The sequence below is a fragment of the Aspergillus niger genome, assembly GCF_000002855.4.
Source record: "Aspergillus niger supercontig An11".
Taxonomy (NCBI): domain Eukaryota; kingdom Fungi; phylum Ascomycota; class Eurotiomycetes; order Eurotiales; family Aspergillaceae; genus Aspergillus; species Aspergillus niger.
Window position 1 is genome coordinate 73197 of NT_166526.1, and position 21881 is coordinate 95077.

Genomic DNA, 21881 nt, shown 5'->3' on the forward strand with positions numbered 1-21881 from the left:
ACGCTAGATCTCGATATCATGCTACTCCAGCAGGGTCTGTATTTGACAGCAAGATTACCGCTTCAATCCCGGACCCCGCTCGTCCAGCAGCCTCTTTAAGTAGTCCACATCAATAGCCGGGAACTCCACCTCCTTGCCCGCCTTTTTCAAAGCAGCCACAGTATGCGACTTATCCAACGCGAACATGGAATGGCCATGTTGGAAATACTTCTTGACGACCATCCAATGCAATTGTTCCTCTTCGCTAGCTCCCTCAGACACAAGTCGCAGCCATTCCTGCATCGGGACGACGCGACATTTGCCAGCCGCGCCCGACTGATCCAACGATGGTATCACATCGACTAAGGCCTGAAGAGGGAGAGGCTGTGAGCTGCCCAAATGGTACACCTGCAACCCAGGGGCTGCGGCACTCTCTTCAGACGCCAGAGTGTACATCGAAGAGGTCAAGGCGTCAACAGGAAGAAAATCCACGACAAAATCACCAGCCTCGTCAATGAGGCTGCTGGAGTTGATTTCAGGGATAGCCCGGTGCTGGATCATGTGCATGATCATGTTGCTGATAAAGTCCATTTCGGGGACTGGGACGTTTGTGGCTCGGCTGCCAGAGACGGAGGAAGCACGGTAAATGGACACGGGTACACCACGAGCGGCAGCTTGGGTGAGGTACATTTCCGCAGCCCAGCGAGATTTGAAATATCCGTATTCGTCGGCTGTAGGCGGTGTGAAATGGCTGGGGTCCTCTTCCCTGTTGCTGGCGAATGCTCGTGTCCGGGAGGTTTTCTTCCAGGTTTGCAGATGGGGCACACTCCATGTTGATAGATGGTGGATTTCTAGTAGGTGGCCATGGCTGCTCGTAGCCAGCTCGATGAGTGTCAGAATGGCGCTGGTATTCACGGTTTTCAGGTCGACATATGTCTTGAGGAGCGAAACATCCGCTGCAATGTTAAAAATCACTCGAACCTTGTCCGCCAGGTTTCTGAAGGCCTCTTCTGCAAGTCCAAAACGAGGTGAAGTCATCTTCCCCGGAACGGCGCAAGTCCGCGAAAGAACATCTTCAGTGGAAAGGTGAGCATCCAGCAACTTGTACTTAGTCAACCCTTCGACCAAATGGTCCGCAGTCAGTTCATCATGAATTCCAATGACGTAAACTGTCGCATTGTGGTTGTTCGAAAGGATAGTGGCCAACATGTGAAGGCCAATGAAGGTGTCAATACCAGTAAGCAGTATACTGCTCACATCGGTACGCGGGAAGCGAGAAAGCTGGCTGTAGTCGGTGTTCATGAGTGAAGCAGGTAACGAAATTTCTTCCGACCAATCGATGCTCTTCGAAGCATTTTCATTCTGAACACCCGCGGGCCCCTTAAGCTGCTTTTGAATCATTCCAGCAATAGCTAAAGGCGTGGGAGCATGTATGAGCTCCTGCAACTTCAGTGTGACTTTGAACTTCTTCTTGAGCCGCGACTGCAGTCGCAGAAGTAAAATGCTTTGGCCACCCAGTTCGAAAAAGTTGTCATTCGGGGCAATTGACCTGTCAATGCCCAACAGGCTACACACCTGTCCGGTGACGCCCTGCAGAATTTCAGCATCATCGCCAGCAACCTCTGTCACTGGCCTACTGTCAGTGCAAGTGGTCGTGTGTTGCGCTAAGTCCAGTTTCATAGTCAGTAAACTGCGACGGTCCACCTTTCCGCCGATAGTCATGGGCAACCTCTCGAGAAACTGGTAGCCGTTTGGACACATGTACTCATTCAAAGAGCCCTGTGCCATACGGTGGAGGTAGTTAGCATACTCATCCCGTTCCTGGGTTGACTGAAGCGGTTTCTTGGGGATGACAAAAGCGATAAGTCGCCGCTCGTCAGTCAGGGGAGACGTCGCATCGCTCTTCTCGGAATCTCGAGCGATGACTGAGATATCCACAATGCCTTGGCCATCTGGTGTTGATGCATTCTTGTAGAGTACCTGCTCCACCTCCCCTAAGTCGATCCGGAATCCGCGAAGCTTGATCTGTTTGTCCCCAGCAATTCGACCCTTGAAGGTGAGAAGCCCATTTGGCAGAAACGATCCCTTGTCACCTGTCCTGAACATCTTCTTCCAACCTCTTGCTTGATCTTCTGGGGTAGAATTGAGATCTCTCACAAAAGAGGTTGCATTGGCCAACGGCCGATTTAGATATTCCAAGCCCACTTGGGCGCCTCCAACGCAGATCTCGCCGACGAATCCCGCCGGGAGCGGATTGAGTACCGCATCAACTACATAATGGCGGCAATTAGGAAGTGGCCGACCGATCGGGATGTCAAAGACGTCGTCATCTGGCTTATCGACCTTGTGAATTGTTGTCTGAACAACCAATTCGCTCGGACTCCAGGTGTTGTAGACGACGGCTGGTGTCTGTAGGTCGTAGAATGCCCTGGCAATGCGGACTGGAAGCCGTTCTCCAGCAAACAAAGCGGCGCGGTACTGCGAGCACTGATGAAGAGTTTCCCAGCTATGCTCTAGGAGCAAAGCAAAGTGGGTTGGCGTGAAGTAGGTTATGGTCACACCCGTTTCATGCATGAAGGCAGCCAGGGCAGCTGGGTCCTTCCGGATATCATGCTTTGCTACACAGACGCGGGCGCCAGCAGTTAACGCAGAAAAGATCTGTACGACGGAAAGATCAAAGCACAGCGAGGACTGTTGCAAAAATCGGTCATCTGATGTAAATCGGAAATACTCGCCAACGGACGCCAGCATCTGCTGAGTGTTCGCGTGGGACAGAACTACACCCTTAGGCTTTCCAGTACTCCCCTAGTAACAAAACAAAAAAAATCAGTGGAATTTATCTAACCTAAGATCAACGACTTACAGATGTATAAATAATGAAGAAAGGATCTTCATTGACAGAAGGCAAATCTCCAACAAATCTATCCTCACACAGCGCTGCCTTCTTCGTATCCAGTAGCCTGAGGCCTGACTTAGACTTGGAAGCAACCGTTTCCGCCAGTCCCTGAAGTTCTGGTCCGAAAAGCAAGACTCCTGCGCCGCAGTCAGACGCCATAAATGCCAACCGATCCACGGCAAAACTGCTATCCAGGGCCACATAGCAGGATCTGGTGAGTAAAACAGCCAGAAGCGCGATGACAGCATCGACCCCTGGATCCACCAGTACACAAATCTTTTGTCTTTCAGTGACACCAGATGCTTTGAGGGATGCAGCAACCCTCTGAGCGCGCTCCACCAATTCGGAGTATGTTATAGCGGCTCCGTCCGATGCAGCGATCGCCACGGCCTCTGGCTGCTTGGCGGCATTTTCCATGATCCTCTGGCACACTCCCACACTGCCCCAGGGGTTCTGAGTAAATTGGGTGTTCCAGAAGTTCTTCTCAAGATGGGCAATCTCCAGCGCGCCACACAAATTGACTTCGGCGATCGGCTGTCGGTGGTCCCTGATCAGGCTGGACATGAATGTGACAAAATTGTCAAAGAAGCGGTTCATGTCGCCTGAGCCGTAAAGGGTTGAAGAGTATTCAAGGCGGAGGTCCAGGCCTCTTTCAGGGTGCTCAAGCGCTTCAAGCTGCATATCGCAGGCGGTTGGTACATCCACGGATTGCACATCATGAACGTTGAAATCTTGGGTGCGGTAGACTGGGAATGTACCATGAATTTGATAATTCAAGGCAATCTGGGCCAAAGGAAAGTGGCTTGTTGTTTTCTTCGCCTTGACAACATCTACAATGCTATCAAAGGGCGCTTTACTATGAGACATGGCTTCCAAAGTTCGGGTCTTGGTTGCCTCAAGCAATTGGTCGAATGCACCCTCACAGCTGTCCTGACACCGAATGGGGGTCATATTGACGAAGAATCCCAGCACGTCCTCAAGATCCGGGTGAGGTCGATCACCGTCGATCATCAAAATTCCCAAGTCGCTGTCCTCAGTATAGCGGAAGATAAAGGCCCGGAAAGCAGCCAGCAGGAATTGGAATGGGGTCGCCCCCGATTGTGAGCAAATTCGTTTCATCCTATTTAGAAGGCTCTTCTTCAGGATGCCAGAAACAACTGTCCGCTGAAGGTCATCGTGCAAAGGCCTTTCAGACTTGGCAAAGGGGAGGAGCTTGCATGTTTTCGGCATTCCAGACAGATTCTCTTTCCAGAAGGTCAGATCAGCCTGCAGAGAAGGTGAGCTGAGCAATCGGTTATGCCAGACGGCAAAGTCCGCATAGCTCACTCCCGGTCGGGGAACCATATCTAGATCTCTACCTTGGCGGATAGCATCATAGATACCGGTCAGTTGGTTCAGCGACGATTTTGCACTACCACGATCAATGGCGATATGGTGGCAGATCAACACCAGAGCGTGCTGATCGTCACTCAACCGGACCAACATGGGTCTAACAACTTCACCCTCCTCAATTTCCAGCTCTATCGCTCTGCGGCGTTGGATTACATCCTGAAGCGAGACGGTGGGGCTTGGTTTTGACGATACGTCAATGCGTTCCAAGCTGATACTGGGCATGTCCAGGACGGTCTGTTCAGCAAACTCATCTCCCTCGGTATAGCCAGTTCTGAGAATAGCGTTCCGATTCACTAATTCGTTCAAGGCCTTCTCCAGGATTGTGGCGTCCGGATTGCCTTCGAGATATGAAGTGATGGACAGATTAAGGAAGGTCTTGTCATCGCCGAAGTTATGAATGAACCACAGTCGCTGCTGAAAGCTAGACATGGGTACAGGGCCAACAGCCGCTGCTGGGGGGATGGGTTGGTTCAGCTGGCCCTGCTGGGTTTCTACCTCTTGGTCTTCATTCCCCTTGGCCCCCTCGTTGTCGACATTCTCAGCCTTGTCGTCGTTGCTTGTGGTGATCGTGATCAGTCCGCTGGCTTTGGTCACTAAAGCGAAGATGGAAGGAGCTCCGAGTACGTCGAATAGAGCAATCTCAACACCCACGCTTCTAGAGAACCACTTACGGAACTCCACCGCAATGATGGAGTCTAGTCCGTAGGCTGACAGAGGGTTCGCAGATTCGATCGAGTCCACAGAAACGGATAGTACGTCCGCGACCTTCTCAATGAAGGCTGAGAGAACCAGTGTAGTTCTTTCTTCGACGGACTTGGTACCTTGAAGCTGAGAAGCTAGACTCTTGGTTCCCTGCTTGATGGCTGTTTGGCCCAGAAACTCGTGGTTGTTGTACAGGTTCCGATACAAGGGCTTCTGACACCAGTAGAAGTCTGCTTTGGTCATGTTGATTCCGGTAATGGTTTGATGAAGGTCAACTCCACGACGAGATACCTTCTTGTTGTTATCGGACAAGACTGCTTCCTCAATCTGGTAGAGTAGCTCTTCCTTGTTTACTCCGTCGTAACCACTGCGCATCATGACCTTGAGAAGGGCCTGGTTCGCGGCTACAGCACCAATGCCGACGATCATACCGCAATTCATTGTAGTGCCAGCGAGTCCCATCTCTCGGCGGTGTCGCATCAATGCGTCAAGGTAGCAGTTGGCGGATGAGTAGTTGGCTTGTCCTTTCGAGCCGATGCTGCCCGACGCGGATGAAAAGCAAATGAAGAAATCCAACTGCTTACCTAGAGTTGCCTGATGCAAATTGTAGGTACCCTTGACCTTGGGCTCAACACAAATTTGCCACTGCTGATAGGACATATTCTCAAGTGGAGCATCTTGCAGGACCATTGCAGCTTGGAAGATACCGCCAAGATTATCGATTGCTTTGACTGCGCGTTCGACGTCTTCATATCTGGAAACGTCACCCTTGAAGACAGTAACGGAAACGCCTCGCTCTCGAAGCCACTCCACTGTACGCTTCGCCTCCTCCTTGTCTGCACCAGAGCGAGAGAGGAATGCTAGGCGTCTGGCGTTTTTCCTGACCATCCATTCAGCAAGGGTTCGACCAAGGCCACCTAGGCCTCCAACGAGCAGGTAGGTCTTTTCATGTTTGAAGAGTGGCTGATTACGGTATGTCGAGGGGAGGACAGGAACCCTATCTCCGGCATGAGGCACGAGAACCACCTTACCGGTGTGCTTCCCCATCTGTAGAAGACGAAAGGCCTTCACAGCGTCGGAGTAAGGGAGCTCTGTGACGGTCTCCGGGGGGGTAATGTGTCCCTTATGAACGAGGGTACCACATTCCTTGAGCAAACGCGCGCCCAAGGGCTTGTTCTTCTCGAAGATGGTGACCAAATCAACCGAAGCAAAGGCAACATTGCGACGGAAAGGATCCATATCGATCTTTGAGTTTTCATGGATATCGCGCTTTCCGATCTCAATAAAGCGACCGAACGGGGCAACACAGCTCCAAGTAGCATGCAAAAGCTTTCCAGCCAAGCTATTGAGGATAACGTCCACTCCCCGACCACCAGTTGTATCGAGCACATCTCGGACAAAGCTGTCATCGCGAGAATTGAATATCATATCATCAGCAAGTCCGTAGCGAGATTTCAACAGAGATCTCTTCGCTTGTGAACCCACAGTGGCAATGACACGTGCACCGACATATTGGGCAACCTGAATAGCCATCTGGCCAACACCACCTGCCGCAGAGTGGATCAGGACTGTTTCTCCGGGCTGGAGGTGGGCGACATGAACAAGGGAGTAATATGCCGTGGTCAGGATACAAGGCAGGGATGCTGCATCCACAAACGACATATCGCCAAGCTTGTAGGAGAGGGAGGCTGGATTGCGCACAATTGTCTTGTGAGCTCCTTGACCTGGCCTCCATGCGGCGACACGATCACCGACCTGAAAATCCTGGGGGTTGACCTGTGCTCCAATTCGCGTGACGATACCCGCACATTCATCGCCGAGCTTGTAGTCATCGATGATACCCATCGAGGCAGCGATGTCTCTGAAGTTGATGGCGGACGCCTTTACTTCGATTTCGATTTCGTCATCAGCGAGCTGCGTATCCAAGATCTGCTCGTCGTCTTCGAAAACAAGTGTCTCGAGAAGACCCACGCGGCCGATTTTCAGAGCCAGTGGGCGACCTGCGCCAAGTGGTTCCTCACGGGGTTGGGAGTTGGTGCCGTTGCGGAGCTTGGAGTTAAGCTGGTCATCAGCTTCAACTCGGGGGATGAAGATGCAGTTATCCCTCACAGCCACCTCGTCTTCGGTGATCGAGCGGTCTAGTAGTCTCCAGACGTGTCTGACGACGGTTTCCTGTGTAGAGGCGCGAGGAAGGTCAAGGGTAACAAAGCGCAACTGGTCATTCTCACTGCGAGCAACACGAGCGAGACCAATTATCATTGCATGCTCCGGCTTAGGGGCATCCATCGAGCCGCCCTCAAGCACCCAGACTATATTTTTGCCACCAGCCGTGAGTAGTCTCTTAATCCCAAGAAAGGTGCTTTGATCAGACGAGCTATGTTCAAAGAGCACATCTTCATCCAAGTTCGCCAGTACCACAATGTCTTCTGCTTGGAGCGCTTCATTGGAAAGGGCTGCTAAGGAGGTACGGGTGACAAAGACACTGCTCCCATGCTGCATCTCCATCCCATCTGCAATATCCAAAGTTCGCTGACTAGGACATGAAGGGAGAATCAGCGACAGCTGTTTCGGCTTCTGCGCATTGTCCGTCGATTTTTGCCAGACGGCCAAGTCTTTGGTGAAGAAGACATCATGAAGTCCTTCGGGTTGTGGGTGCGGTCCGAGAGCAAGGACAAACCCGCCTTCTTTCACAAACTGTCTGGAATCAAGATCCGCGGCATCACTACTGAGGACAACCAGGCCGTATGCATTGGGTTCAGGTTCCGAAATTTCAACCAAGCCTGGCCATTCCTGGCTCAGAGCATCGATCTCTTCAAGTGCAATTTGGGTTTGGAACACCGGAGTAATCGAGTGGAAACGACGTCTCTCGTTCGAACGACCTCCCAGATATTTCAATACGTCTCGCGTGCCATCGACCGTATCGGAAACATGCAGAATCCTGGTATCAGGGAATTGATGCGCGAAGATATCCAATATTTCTGAGATATTCTTCTGGGCCACGGCCGGATGATCGGGACCCAAGAACGTGAACGCGGGCTGCCAGCGGGTACGGAAGAACAGAGAACGACCAGCGGAATTGTCAGTCTTGTCAGATCCGAGTGCAGTGACTTCAAGACCATTGAATTGCAGAAGCGGCTTGTTGCTCTCCTTTGAACAAACCGTCAGATCACTTAGGGCAACACGTGGCCCAGGCAGGCGAGTGAAGCAAGTGACCTGGAATTTCTGTTCCCGAGATTCCCTACAGCAGGCAAGGAAATCACCCGATACTTTGAAAGAACGAACAAAGGTGGGCACTAAGGGCTCATCGAGAGAGCGTCCAAGAGCAGACTCAATAGCAGGAAAGATCGCATGGAAGGATGCATCCAACAATGTGGGATGTGCAATTGTGAGGTCGGCCGCCTGGACGGAGAACTGGCTTGGCTGGAAGTCGAGACCAGCCAATGCAAATCCTGGTCCAGTCTGGACATCGCCAGTCAGTAACTGAAAACTGGGACCATATTGTAGACCCAGCGCCGTCAGGTGGTCATACAGAGTCTCCGCGGGTATCGATTCTTGTGACTCTTTTGCCAGGTCATCGAAAGTTTTCGAAGATTCCCATCGCATCGGCAAAGTCAGAGCGTTGGTCTCAACTGAAACCAAACCGGAACAATGCTCATTGAGGATTTTGGACTCTCCGTAGGAGTATATTGTAAATTCGTACCATAGTGCCGACTTTGATTTGGCGGACTGTGTTGCCGGTCGGAGCTCCATGATGACCTCTGTCCCTTCCTCTGAGTCGCTCAATAGTAGGGCCGATTGGACATTGAGATCCCGCAGAGCAATCTCCTTGATAACAGAGTCCTCTGCACACATGCTGACCGCTGCCTCGATAGCCATGCTGAAGTAGCCGGCAGCTGGGAAAACGGCGTTACCGTCTATGACATGATCCGCGAGCCACGGAATCTCCTTGAGGCGAAGATAATTCCTCCAGTGTGGAGTCCTCTCCGGAATTCCAGGCATTCGGGCCCCGAGGATTGAGTGCCGCTGCTTGCGCAGCCGATGCTCGCGGATAGGTCGAGTTTCAGACCAATACCGCTTGTGATCCCAGGCATAGGTCGGCAGATCCCGAAGTCGCTTCCCGTGCAGCTCAGATTGAATCATACCTGTCTCCCTTTGAAGAAAATGGTCGCTATTCACGGCAATCAAGTCAACCGGGAACCCATACTGGAAGAGCTGACCTGCCAGTGTCAACAGGCTTTCGTAATCATTCACTCCGCGAGTCAGCGATGCCAGGTAAGGAAGGTTGAGCTTGAGAGCATTCATGACCTGGCGCGAAGGACCCTTCAGTGCTGGATGGGGACCAATCTCAACAAGAATATCAACATTCTGTTCATCCTCCTCGTTCAGAAGAATGCCGGTAAGGGCGTCGGAGAATCGAACAGTACCCGTCATGTTGGCCGTCCAGTATCCGGCACCCATTTCCCCTGGTCGAGCTAATCGAGCAGTGACACTGGAAAACATGCGGACACGTGCAGGACTTGTACCGAACCCAGCACAGTTCTTCAGTGCCTCTTCATACTTCGGCGCCAAGGGAAGCATGTGGTGTGAGTGAAAGGCCTGTGCAACCTGAAGCAGTCGGGCGAATATCTTTCGCTCCACGAGGCTGTCTCTCAAGCGGACGATGGCATCTTTATCACCAGACAGTGTTAAACTAGAAGCACTATTGACGGCAGCCACGCAGATCTGGCCAGTGTAGGTTTCAAATTCCTTCTTTGCTTCCGCTTCGGTCAATCCAACCGCCATCATGGCGCCATCCGTGGTCATAGAGCCATCGACACCGCTCGACATGTAAAGCCCTCGGTAATAGGCAGCAATCATAGCATTTTCAAACGTAAGAATCCCTGCTGCATAAGCTGCTGCTACTTCGCCAGATGAGTGCCCCACTACTGCGGAAGGTTCAATGCCCCATTGTTTCAATAGGCATACCGTGGCAAGCTGCATGGCAGTGCAGATGGGCTGTGATAGCCGGGTTTCCTTCAGGCGACTGGCTTCCTCTGTGCGCAGCAGTTCTTCCAGGACTGTCCAGTCAGGTCCATCTGGCAAGCTCTGCAAGACCGCATCGCATCGCTCCAGGGTCTGCCGGTACAAATGCGATTGCTGGATGAGTTTCCGGCCCATTGCAAACCACTGAGCACCTTGACCAGTGAAGACAAATCCGAGCCGGGGGGTCTCCTTCAACGGGCGCGTCCAGGCAGCAGCAGGGCTAGGTGGCTGCTCGAGCCCCTGGAGAACAGTAGGCATGTCTTTGCCGATAATGAACGAGCGGTTGCCATGCATTGTGCGGCGTGTCGACAAGCTAACTGCGAGGTCGCTGACCGCGGGCCTACCGATGGGCTCGTTTGACAGATACTTAGTCAGTTTGTCCTCCCACAAGGCTCCGGCTTTCGTCGAATGCGCACTCAGCGGAATCAGGTACGGACGATCAACGGGTATGCTGCTGGAGATGGCTGGGATGGCTTGCAATTCGGCTTCGCTATCTTCGGGCTTGTAGGCGTCCAGAATGACGTGTGCGTTAGTGCCTCCATAACCGAAAGAATTGATACTGGCACGGCGTATACCGTTCGCGCTCGCTGGCCAACTAATAATATCCTGCGGCACCTGGATTTTCCATTCGTCGAACTTGATTTCCGGGTTGGGCCGTTTGAAGTGCATGTTGGGTGGAATCTGGCTTTCCTCTAAGGCCAAAGTCGCTTTTATGATACCGGCCAAGCCCGAGGCACCCTCCAGATGGCCGATGTTACTCTTAACCGATCCTACGTAGAGTGGCTCAGATCGTGTTGAGCCGAAAACAGCACCGATGGCCCGCGCCTCGATTGGGTCTCCTCGGGCTGTACCTGTACCGTGTGCCTCGAAGTACTGCGTGTCGTTTGGATCTAGACCGGCTAGATCGTACGTCCGACGGATAAGCTTCTCCTGGGCATTGGTATTTGGCAGAGTAATTCCCTGTTTGATACCATCGTGGTTCACACCTGAAGCACGTACCACGGCGCGGATGTTGTCACCGTTATATACCGCGTCGCGCCGACGTTTCAGGACTGCGGCGCAGATACCCTCGCCCCGGACATAGCCACTGCCCATGGAGTCGAACGTCCGGCAGCGACCGTCACTTGACAGCATGCCCAAGTCGGTCATTGTAATGAACACATTCGGGTCAAAGTGAAGGGCTGAGCCGACCACAATAGCAATATCCGATTCGTTCTGAGATAACGATTGGTTGCCAAGATGGAAACATACCAAAGACGACGAGCATGCAGTATCGATCGTCACGCTGGGGCCATGAAGGTTGTAAAAATATGATATCCGGTTGGAAAGAATGGCGTTTCCTGTGCCGGTGACGGTGTACTTGGGGTAATACTCAAGATCTTTAGTGACCATGGCATTGTAGTCGTTGGTGAAGGAGCCGCAGAAGACAGCAGTATTAGATCCATTGACCTCGTCCAGAGTGATGCCAGCATCCTCAAGCGCTTCATAGACAACCTCCAGCAACAACCGCTGCTGAGGGTCCATCGCTTCGGCTTCCTTACCGGAAATCCGAAAGAACCCGGCGTCAAACATGCCAATATCCTGGTCAAGGAAGTAGCCAAATTTGGCGTTGGTCTGCAGCAGTCAGTACCGTTCTAAGTTTATCATGGCTTCTTGCACGTACGGTGCCTTTGTTGGTCCCATCTGGGTGATAGAAAGCGTCCACATTGAACCGATCCGCGGGCATCTTCCGCTGCAAGTCCTTCTGCGCGACGATGTTTTCCCATAACTGACTTGGGTTGGTAGCTCCTGGGACACGACAAGCAAGCCCCACAATAACTGAGGGGTCCGCGTTGGGTGTCATGGAAGAGACCGATGAGGGGACGGTATTGGAGAAGCGGGGAGAGATCTCAGACGATGAGAGGGGTGTGTCCATTGTGATGGTTTCGGGGACGACGTTGAAGGGTCGAATAGGATGAAATACAGTAAGTCTATAGAAAGTTGAATCTATCGCATGATCTTCTATTCACCATGGTCGGCCAGGTGTGTTTATATGGCTGACGCGTTGCCCTTCGCGAAGAGCAATCCTCCCTAATGGTGGCCATACTGAATACAATCTAGTCAGCCCTCGAGGAGATCCTCAGTAATCTCTGTCGCATTGATCAGCTTCGCAATGAGATGGCGATAGTAAGCTGAGGATGGGGGCAGAATCGGGCCAGAATGGTGAGGCAGTGGGAGAAGCGCGAGACGGGCGACAGCGGGAGGAAGCGGCGGATGGCTTGAGGATCAGTGGGCGAGTGGAGAGGAACAAGGGAGAAAATCCCGCCCGCGCACGGAGCTTTATGCACACAACACCCGCTCATGCTTGTCCCCGTTCCATCGCGGCGACAAGCATGGGGGTTTGTCCGAAGAAACACTCACTATCACTTCCAATTGGTAAGATCGCTGTCAGAGTCCTCTGTCTTTCCTTATGGAAGCTTTGCCCCACGTTGCGGCGGCTTTTAAGATTCATTTAGTTCCCTCACCTAAATACATGGTGTTTCCGGCATTGAGCCACGGACAATTTATATATCTATAACCTTAGTACTAGCCGTTTCTTCTAGGACTCCATCCAATTCACCATCTTCACAAACACAACCAAGGTAGTAAAAAAAAAAAAAAAAAAAAAAAAAGCCCAAGGAGAAAAGCAACGGTATACTTTATCGACCTTTTTCTCATGCCTATATTTAGCGTAGAGCTCTTATCAACTCAGAGATGACACCTGACTGGGAATATGTCTTAATCGTGAAGTGGCTATCTCGTAAGCAGCATTATCCACGACGAGGTACCTGTGATGTTCTTCCTCACACAGAATTGCAGATAGAGCCTGTGCTCTAATGAGTAAGGACTTTAGCTAAACATCGAGAAAGATCTACTGGAAATTTTCGTTGTGGGGAGGAGATCCAGTGCTAGGTTGATACTGTCGTAGCTTCTTCCTCATCTTCATTAATCGCCTATGTCTGACCACTCGTTTTACGAATTCCCAATTAGATCTCCCATATATATGGCCTTAGACCTGCCCGACATATACTAAAAGCAGAACAACAGCTTCATGACACCTAGCTGCGCTGGGGTAGTGCATGACCAAAAGAGCAATCTAAAACTTCCATTCCCGCGGAGCTGCCACGTAGCGAGAGAGGATTGTCACCACAGCTCCGCCCATGAGGATCGAACCACAAAAGTCGATGAATCCATACCACTTCTGGTGATCGGCGCTGAGAAGAGCGCCCGCGATCGGACTACCGGTCAAACCTCTGCCAAGAGGAAGCCATTTGGTTAGCAAAGCTCTCTCTATGTCTGGAAAAATTTCACCGAGGGAAGAACATACCCAACCGAACAGAAACCCATCATAAGCCCAATCTTGACACCAATAATACTGTGGTCAGGAGTGATCTGGCCAATACATGCCGATTGTAGCGAGATCAACCCGCCCGAGCAGATGCCGTACAGGGTCGAGAAGGCAATGATGGCGCCGGATGTGGTGATTTTGTGAAGACAAAAGAGCAGGATACCACAGCTTAGTGCAGCCAGTGAGATAACGTTGAATCTGTAAAAAGAATCAGTGAACGCGATCAAGAATAATGATGCAAGGAAACGAACCGTCCCAGGCGATCGGCCATCAGGCCCGTTAGGACTCGTCCGACGAAGGACCCTGCGTTCATGTAGGCGAGGAGATTGTTTGCCCCCGTCACACTCATTCCGTACGTCTCTCCGTAAGATGGCAGGTAGAAAAAGGGAATGAACATTCCCCAGAGCACGAGCAGCATTCCCACGCTAAAGAGCAGATACTTGGTATCGGTAAAGATGGCTTTGAAGTCGAGCTGCATGTCCTTGCTCTCCCCGGGCTCTGGAGGCCGAGTGATGATCAACACACAGCTTGGAACAAGGAAAGCCAGACTGATGAACCCGCAGGCACGGACGGTCCATCCGAATCCAATGTGGTCAAGCATGAGCTGAATGATTTCTGTCCAGAAGATTCCGCCCAGTGAGGACCCTGACACAGCAAGACCGAGTGCTATCCCTCGACGCCGATCAAACCATTGGTTGATGGCTGCGATAGTTGGATAGAAGCTGCCCATCATTAGTAGCTGACATCGGAATATGCATGATGTGAACTCACAGCAGCGCATTGGCACAGCCAAACAAGATTCCTTGAGCCAGGATGAGCTGGTAGTACTTCTTGCACACACTGGTGAGCATCAGGGCGACGACATAGACGACCGACCCCGGCACCAAGAGCTTGGTAGCTCCCACCTTGTCATACAGAGGGCCAACCACTAGACCGCCAATGAAGAGGAGGAAGATCTAAACAGGTCAGCTAGGTTCAAGTCAAATCCAGGGGCAATTCACACACCTGCAAAGAGCCAATCCAAGCAATCTTGGAGCTGGAGGTTCCGGCAAGGAGATCCTGTACGTAAAACGTTTGGAAGGTACCGAAAGCATTGAGGAATCCTGCAGTGAGAGAATGTGTAAGTGACAGGTAGAATCCACTGTCATAAAGACATACCAAAAGTCGGAAAGTAGATCAGTAAGCCGCCCACCACGACTAGCCATGCCCGCGTACTGGTGTCTTTGGCTGGCAGTGGGTGGTGCCCATCGCCCACGATAGTCGACTCCGAAGCAGGTTTGGACAGGGCGGTCCTAGAGACCTCCTCGGAGGGCGAACGCTGGTCGTGCGACATGATGAATGAATTTTGGCGTTTACAGGGTGGAAAGGTCGTGTAGTATCCTTTGCGAGAATATGCGGACTTTTTAAGGAAAGCTCCTCTGTGTTGCGGACATCAGACGTGGTGCGACTGGAAAATGTCCGTTCCTCCACGGAAGGTCGGGCTGGTGGTGAAGCCCAAGCCACTCACTGGTCAAATCAGCTGCATATATACCAATCACGCCCACTTCATTTCTTGAAAGGGCACTAAGTCAAATTAAAACTTTTTTGTTCTCGCGATGTGGCGTATTCCCGTTATCGTGGCGTTGGTCGCCGGGTTGCTGTACTGGGTACGGAAGCAGGGTTCCCAGCCCAGTCGCAAGATCCCCCAGCCCCGGATCGGCCTGCCGGTTGTTGGTGATGCACACGCCTTTGGAAAGTCGCCGATATCATACATCCGACAAGCTACGGCACGATGTGGGCCTGTATTTCAAATCAATCTCCTTTTGACCAAGATCGTTATGCTCCGTGGCGCCCAGCTAAATCGGTTCTATCTGGACACGCGTGAGGAGGTCTGGTCGTTTGGGGATGGCATGGTAGCCATACACCATCAAGTTTTCTAACATTGTTCTAATAATAATGAAATAGGGTCTTTTCCTAGAGAAAGTCGTTGTTCCCGGATACCTATCCCACCTCAAGGAGATGGTGAGCTCGCTCAATCGAGGCGTAATTCGCTCAATTGCCTTGGAACATTATACGCGCATCGCCGGGGAAGAAGCACGCAAGATTGCAACTAACTGGGCCGAGAAACCGGACATCGAGGTCTTCGAACAGATGTCTCGCTATACGCACCGGGTGATCGTGCGGTGCTTGATGGGACAGGACTTTTACGATCACCACCTCGACGAGCTGCTTGATCTTCTCCACCGTATGGAAGCAGATATCGGTCATCCCTTTCACTTCCTGCTGCCCAACTGGGTTCCTCACGGCCCAGCTCGTCGTCTCCATCATGCCCGCGATCGGATGGCGGCGATTTTTAACGAGCGGCTGCAGGCGCGCGAGCAGAATCCAGAAAAGTGGCAGGACTCGCTCGATTACATTGCCTACACCCTCAAGGATAGCCGCACAGCGCACCTGCGTCAGTATTTTGCTGCGCACCATACCTTGCTCATGTTTGCAGCTCATACTAGTACTGTAGCGAGTATTGCATGGACGGTGCTAGAGGTGAGTAGTCGCTTTAATCCTGTAAGGAATGGCTGGGCAGCTAACACTGCTGCAACAGCTGCTCCGCAATCCTACGCATCTTGAGGCGCTGAAAACAGCCTTGGCAACTGATGCGGACATTCACCGGTCTCCTACATTGATTGCCACGCTTAAAGAGACGAGCCGACGGTATTCTGGAGTGAACATGATCCGCTGGGCCCGGCAACCGCACCAACTACCCGCCGATGCTGCTCCCGGAAAGGGAAACATTGTGGTCCCCGAAAACTGCATTGTGTCGATTTCACCCTATCTGACCCATCATGACCCAGAGACGTATGCTGATCCGCATATCTGGGATCCGACAAGGTGGCTGGAGGGCGGTAGGCTGAGCGAGACGCAGAAGAGCAATCGATCGGAGGTGACTTATTTCCCGTTCGGGGCGGGATGTCATCGATGCCCTGGGGAGCAGATGGCGGGGATGATTGCGCGGGAGATGGTGGCTCACATGGTGAAAACATATGACGTTCGTTGGTCGAGCACTGGGCCGCCTGAAGACTTTGAGCAACTGGATTTCTCTAGGGTCGGTAGTGCGTGGTTGAAGGGAGATGCGAGGGTGACTGTGAAGCGAGATAAGCAGGGAATGGAGGAAGCATGACTCGCAATGTACATGTACAAATAAGGCTCACGTCTGCTTTGCAGTATGATTAGAACTAAATGGCAGCGACAGTTGTTGTGATCCAAGCATTGCAGGTGGCGTTCCTTGTATTGTGACGCACAGGATATGTTGGCAGATATTACCTGATCCTCCGCCACCTCTTCTGCCTTTGATAGTATTGGTAGCGAGAGAAGTAAACAGAACACGGGCGGAAGAGTTGTCGTTCTGCACCTGGCCCGCCGAAGATAGCAGGCCCCCTTCGCTAGCGAGAGTTTGGCTACATGGCCCCACAGCCATATTACGGTAGTTACAGTGCCTTAAGACTGAGAGACGGATAGACAAGGGAATTAATACTACACATAGGGTTCGGCAATGGTACAACATTCAATGTCTACGGAAAATGTACCACAGTAAACACCAACTTTGACTCCCAGCAGGATAACTAAATCTCGAACGAGAATATGTGTGAACAATAATAGCAAGTCCTTTGTTATGTGGTCGCGTTGCATCTGGTACGTAAGTAGTTGGTAGTAGACAGTCAAATTCATTTCGTGTCCATTAGATCAAGTATATCGTAGCGATGGAAGTAGTTACGCGATAACTCCCAAACATCTACTGAAATATTGATCTATCCTAAAGGGCGATTACAATAGCACAGAAGCCTATATGAAAAATGTCTCCCTCGCATTGAACCCGGCAATGCCACCCAAAAGGTCTCCACAAATCAGAGTGAATGCCTCTCTCCGTCGGGAGACGGAGGTTTTCCTCGGCCCCAGTATATGCAGCCCCCATTGTACAGTCCAAGTGTTGTATACGCTCAACTCAACCGAATATAATCTCACACCAAGCACACCAACTATATAAAACACAACCCATATCACACAATGTCCTGTCCCACACAATCTCACAATCAATTAATCAACACCACCACCACCACAACAACAACCACAACCAAGATGTCCCCGTCCACCATCAACCCCGAGTCCTCCCCCCTCCACACCTACTACTTTTCCATGGTCGAAATGAGCATAATGAAACTCTTCCTCGACCACAAAATCTTCACTCTAATCCCAACCACGCCAGGGGCCTCCATCCCCGTAACCACCCTAACAACCACCCTTAACGCCTCCCCATCCCTCCTCACTCGCCTAACCAACTTCCTCATCGCCTCCGGCGTCCTGTCCTCCCCTCAACCCGGCCACATTGCACACACCCCGAAATCCCTCCAATTCACCGACCCAACCAGCTACCAAGCACTATTTTTCGCACACATCTTCGATTTCTTCCTGGTCCCCGCCGTGAAATGGCCCGGTTACATGGCGGAACATGGCTTGAACGAGCCGACCAGCGCCAGCCGGACGCCCTTCGGCTATGCGGCGGGGTATCCCGATAAGACGCTTTATGAGATACTGGAGACGATGCCGAAGCGGGCGGCTCAGTTCAATGCTACGATGGCGGCGTCGTTTCAGCCAATGCCGGTCTTGGGAATGTATGATTTCTCTTGGATTGAGAAGCTCGCTGATGAGGAGCGCATGGCGATAGTGGATGTGGGTGGTGGAAAGGGCCAGGCGTTGAAGGAGATTCTGGGAGCGTATCCGGGGATTCGTCCGGAACAGTGTGTGCTGTTCGACGTGGACGACGTTATCCGTGAGGCTGTTGCAGAGGCAGAAAGGGACGATGACGAGACCTGGCGCACAGTGCGCAAAATTCCCGGCAGCTTTTTCTCCGAGCAACCCGTCAAGGGTGCAGCAGTATACCACATCCGGCGAGTCCTGAACGACTGGCCCGATGAGGACTGCGTGACGATTCTTCGTCGAATCAGGGATGCAGCGGCCCCGAACTCGCGAGTTTTGATCTCGGAGCAGATTCTCCAGGAGGAGCCCAGCTTGGCGGTTGCAGCGCTGGATCTGTGGATGTTGAACTTTGGGGGCAAGAGGCGCAGCGAGGGCATGTTTGGGGAGCTTGCGCAGCGGACGGGGTGGAAGGTGAATGGGGTGTTTCGGGATAAGGAGTCGGATACGGGGGTTGTGGAGTTGGTGGTTGCATAGAGGGATAGATAGTGATTTAAATGATTTCATTTTTTGTGTTGAGGTGAAAAGACTTCTAAACTTGTGTTCTAGGAATAGATGCTCAAGTATGAAGATGATGAATCGTGTCGTCTAATCGACGGGTATCAACGCCTTTTGGTGAAGAAAGAATGAATGTTTGACCCTCAAGCAACGTCAGACCGTATACGAAATAAGCCTACTACAGTCTATCAGTTTGACATCCCCTTCATTCGCCTCTTTGTCCCCCCATCTGCACTCGTCCCCGGCGTATCCCCCTCGCTTAAACCACCCAACTTCTCCGATGAGCGCTTCTGCCCCCGCTCACCCATTCCCAGGTCTGCCAGCGAGATCAATGACGGCGGGGGCATCGTGCCCACCAAGTGGTGCGCCGGGCTGAATTGTGGGTCGTGCCAGAATGAAGGCAGTGACATCGGGTTGGGAGAAAATTGCTGCATGATCCGAGATCGTTCGTCCCCATTTTGCATTGAGTCAATGGATCCCAAAGACACGAAGGGGGCAAGGTCAAAATCAGACAAATCTGACGCTGCGGGATGCGAGCTCTCTCGTGGTCCTTGTTCCTGGGTCGGGAGTATTTGCCCGTCCCCTGGCCAGCTAAGGCCAACTTCACGGGAGGTGTGCGAGATTGACGACGAGATGGATGAGGGTATGCCGCTGGCAGAGGGCATCGTGGGGAACATCATCTCGCTGCGGCCTTCCTCGCTGGTGGGGATGCCCATCGCCGGTGTTGGCCGCGACGGTAACGCGAAGGACAGGTCCAGAGAGGAGACAGAAGACGAGGAGCTGCGAGAGCCCTGGTCCCGGCTGCCGGAAAGCACTCCTTTGATTCCCTTGCATGCGGTCTTCAGGTGCTTTTTTACTGAGCGCCATCGGTGATCTTGTAACAGAGCATCATATTCGAACAGGTCATGCATCGCAAGGCCCCCGTCCAACAATCCGCGAAGTCGATCCTGCCAGACCCGCTGCTCTACCGCCGTGACACGGTCCCAGACAGTGAGTACGTACATGAGAGCCCGACCGAGGGCGTCCAAGGCGAGAAGGTAAAAATGCAATCCGGCTGAACCTGTGCTGGCTGGCTGGGACGAGTCATGCCGCGCGACGGAGCTGATGGCTGGAAAGAGCTGCTTCAAATCCTGTATGGACGCGATCAATTGTTGAAAGAGCGTATCGCTCAGAACAAAGGTCTGAGAGTTGTGGACATGATGGCCGGTCTCATCGCGCGGGAAGAGAAGGTGTATCGATACGGCCAGGTACAAGGCGAGCAGGGTAGGTTCCCCGCGGCCATGGGCCGACTCCTTCTGCAGCACCACGATAATGTCCAGGAGAGCGTTTCGAGAATCAGAGCAAATCTGTGTCAGACTACGTCCCTGTCGCAGGAGACGGTTGAGCCGATGTAGCATTAGATCTTGCCATGGTTGCGGCTCCGGAGGACTGCGAAGGTGTTGGGGATACAGAGCGTACAGGTGGGCGCTGAGAACGGTTACGTGTGACAAGAGCCAAACTGACTGTAATGAAGAGAGTTGGGGCTTGAGGGTAGATAGATTATCCGTCGCGCGATCCAGTTGCAGCAGCGTGGAATCGGGCGTTGTTCTTGCAGGGAGTACCTGCAACAGCTGCGCGGGGAGGAGATCCGCTAGAGGCATGTCCATCTGGATAAAAGACCATACAGTAAGGGCCAGCATCACCCAGTACATATGGTGGATCATCTCTGCTTCAACAGCGCCCCGATCGATGCCATTTATGTGCGTCTGACCAGTCAGAGGCGATTCATGCAGCTGGCTGGCCAGCTTGGTCGTGATGCGACCGGCGTAGCCCACATAGCACAATGCCCGGCGGGAGTGTCCGCGGCAGACATGAAACCAGCCTAATAACAGGGTAATCTGCGCGGTAGTAAGATCTTCCTGGCCCGCAGGAATGTTCGAGAGTTGAGAGACGGCCCACTGCAGCAGGCGATCCCCCTTGGCAGAGTTATCGGCAAAGTGATGAGCGTCTGCCAGCATGACCGCCAACAGTACCCGATTGGCTGTTTGGCTACGCAGATCGCGGAGCAGCAGGGATTTAGAAATGATAATCGATAAGGGATGGTTACTCATCCAGACCTCGAGATGCTGGGTGATCAGATGTGAGTTGTAATCGGCCAAGATGTCCGCTTCACCACCCGATGGCGTGGAAGTGGAAGGTGATGGGAGACACGCAGTATCGAACATTGTCTTCGTGGTGTCCTGAAGCATGCAGGCGCGATAGAAGCGCTCCCCAGGTCCAAAGAAGGGATGACAGCCCAGGTCACCGAATTTACCGGTGACTGTCTCAGCCAGATCCTGCATCAATAGGGCCAAAAATCCGGGGTAAGTGAGACTGCCCGCCGGCGTGGATGGGCCCTGGCTGGCTCTTCCGGCCGCTAAATTCCGATTGAAGCGAGCCACTCGGTCCTGGAATTGATTCGATGGAGCTGCCATGGGATCCTCCCCGAAATTTTCGCGAAACATCACCTCCAGCTCTGCCATCACTCCGGTGAGAGGAGTGATGCTGGGGTTAACCGCCGACGTGATGGAGTGACCCCCGTCTCCCGGCTCTCCGTCTTCCAGCGTGATGGGACTGGGCCCGGCCGGTCCGGCCGATATGGAGGCCCGAGTGGATGTCGTCTTGTTCAGGCGAGGTCGACCTTTGGCGATCTCCAGATCATAAACACATTCAATCGACCGGGAACGACAAGCATTGCAGATGCGCTCGCCGGAGCAGGCGATCTTGCGGGTGCGACAGAAGGTGCAGCTCCGCCGTAACTCAGCTTTCTTGGCCATAGTAAAGAAAGAAAGGGAGCATGTGTTTACTACAGTTGAACACGGGGCTCCAAAATCTGAGATCGGAGTTCATTCCACGAGCTAACCAGCATACCTAGCGGAGATAAATGTAGTCCACGTGGTGGAGAGGCGATGATGACTATGATGATGCTGATGAGAGGAGTTGAGGAAGTGAGACAACAAAGGATTGCTAGCGTCATGCGGGTAATCCCTGCTGACTTCATCCCTGAGTAAACGAGATTAATGCTCACTGGCACAGCAAGGAACCTTGACTACCCTACGGTACTATTACTCTATCACTACTAGTTAATTCTGATTCAAAAGGATGTTATCCCGCCCCACTGCTTATTCCTTAGTATCGGGATTCTGGTACACAGGGCACAGTGTGTGATGTTAATTCTGATTCGTCTGCTCGTGTGCGCTAGTCTCTTCTATAGACATGGGCAATACCACCATCGCTTGCAGGGCAGAATCCTGCCCAGTTTCGGCTAAATACAACTCCATT

General features: G+C 52.4%; 5 protein-coding genes across 5 annotated transcripts; 2 read left to right on the forward strand and 3 right to left on the reverse strand.

The window, feature by feature from the left end:
* Positions 1–54: 54 nt before the first annotated feature.
* On the reverse strand, positions 55–11906 carry An11g00250 (uncharacterized protein; the record flags this gene model as incomplete). Its single annotated transcript, XM_059749997.1, has 4 exons — positions 55–2784; positions 2843–11206; positions 11243–11605; positions 11655–11906. 4 exons carry the CDS (start codon positions 11904–11906, stop codon positions 55–57), a joined length of 11709 nt encoding a protein of 3902 aa, XP_059605430.1.
* Positions 11907–13106: 1200 nt separating this feature from the next.
* An11g00260 (uncharacterized protein) lies at positions 13107–14691 on the reverse strand (the record flags this gene model as incomplete). The annotated part of the gene is made up of 6 exons (XM_001393993.1): positions 13107–13263; positions 13338–13556; positions 13610–14080; positions 14130–14314; positions 14364–14461; positions 14517–14691. The coding sequence occupies 6 exons, from the start codon at positions 14689–14691 to the stop codon at positions 13107–13109; spliced, it is 1305 nt and encodes a 434-aa protein (XP_001394030.1).
* Positions 14692–14953: 262 nt separating this feature from the next.
* Positions 14954–16512, forward strand: An11g00270 (uncharacterized protein; the record flags this gene model as incomplete). Its single annotated transcript, XM_001393994.1, has 3 exons — positions 14954–15250; positions 15303–15878; positions 15937–16512. The coding sequence occupies 3 exons, from the start codon at positions 14954–14956 to the stop codon at positions 16510–16512; spliced, it is 1449 nt and encodes a 482-aa protein (XP_001394031.1).
* Positions 16513–17468: 956 nt separating this feature from the next.
* On the forward strand, positions 17469–18560 carry An11g00280 (uncharacterized protein; the record flags this gene model as incomplete). Its single annotated transcript, XM_001393995.1, has 1 exon — positions 17469–18560. One exon carries the CDS (start codon positions 17469–17471, stop codon positions 18558–18560), a length of 1092 nt encoding a protein of 363 aa, XP_001394032.1.
* A 209-nt stretch (positions 18561–18769) lies between these two features.
* On the reverse strand, positions 18770–21376 carry An11g00290 (uncharacterized protein; the record flags this gene model as incomplete). Its single annotated transcript, XM_001393996.1, has 1 exon — positions 18770–21376. One exon carries the CDS (start codon positions 21374–21376, stop codon positions 18770–18772), a length of 2607 nt encoding a protein of 868 aa, XP_001394033.1.
* Positions 21377–21881: the final 505 nt, after the last annotated feature.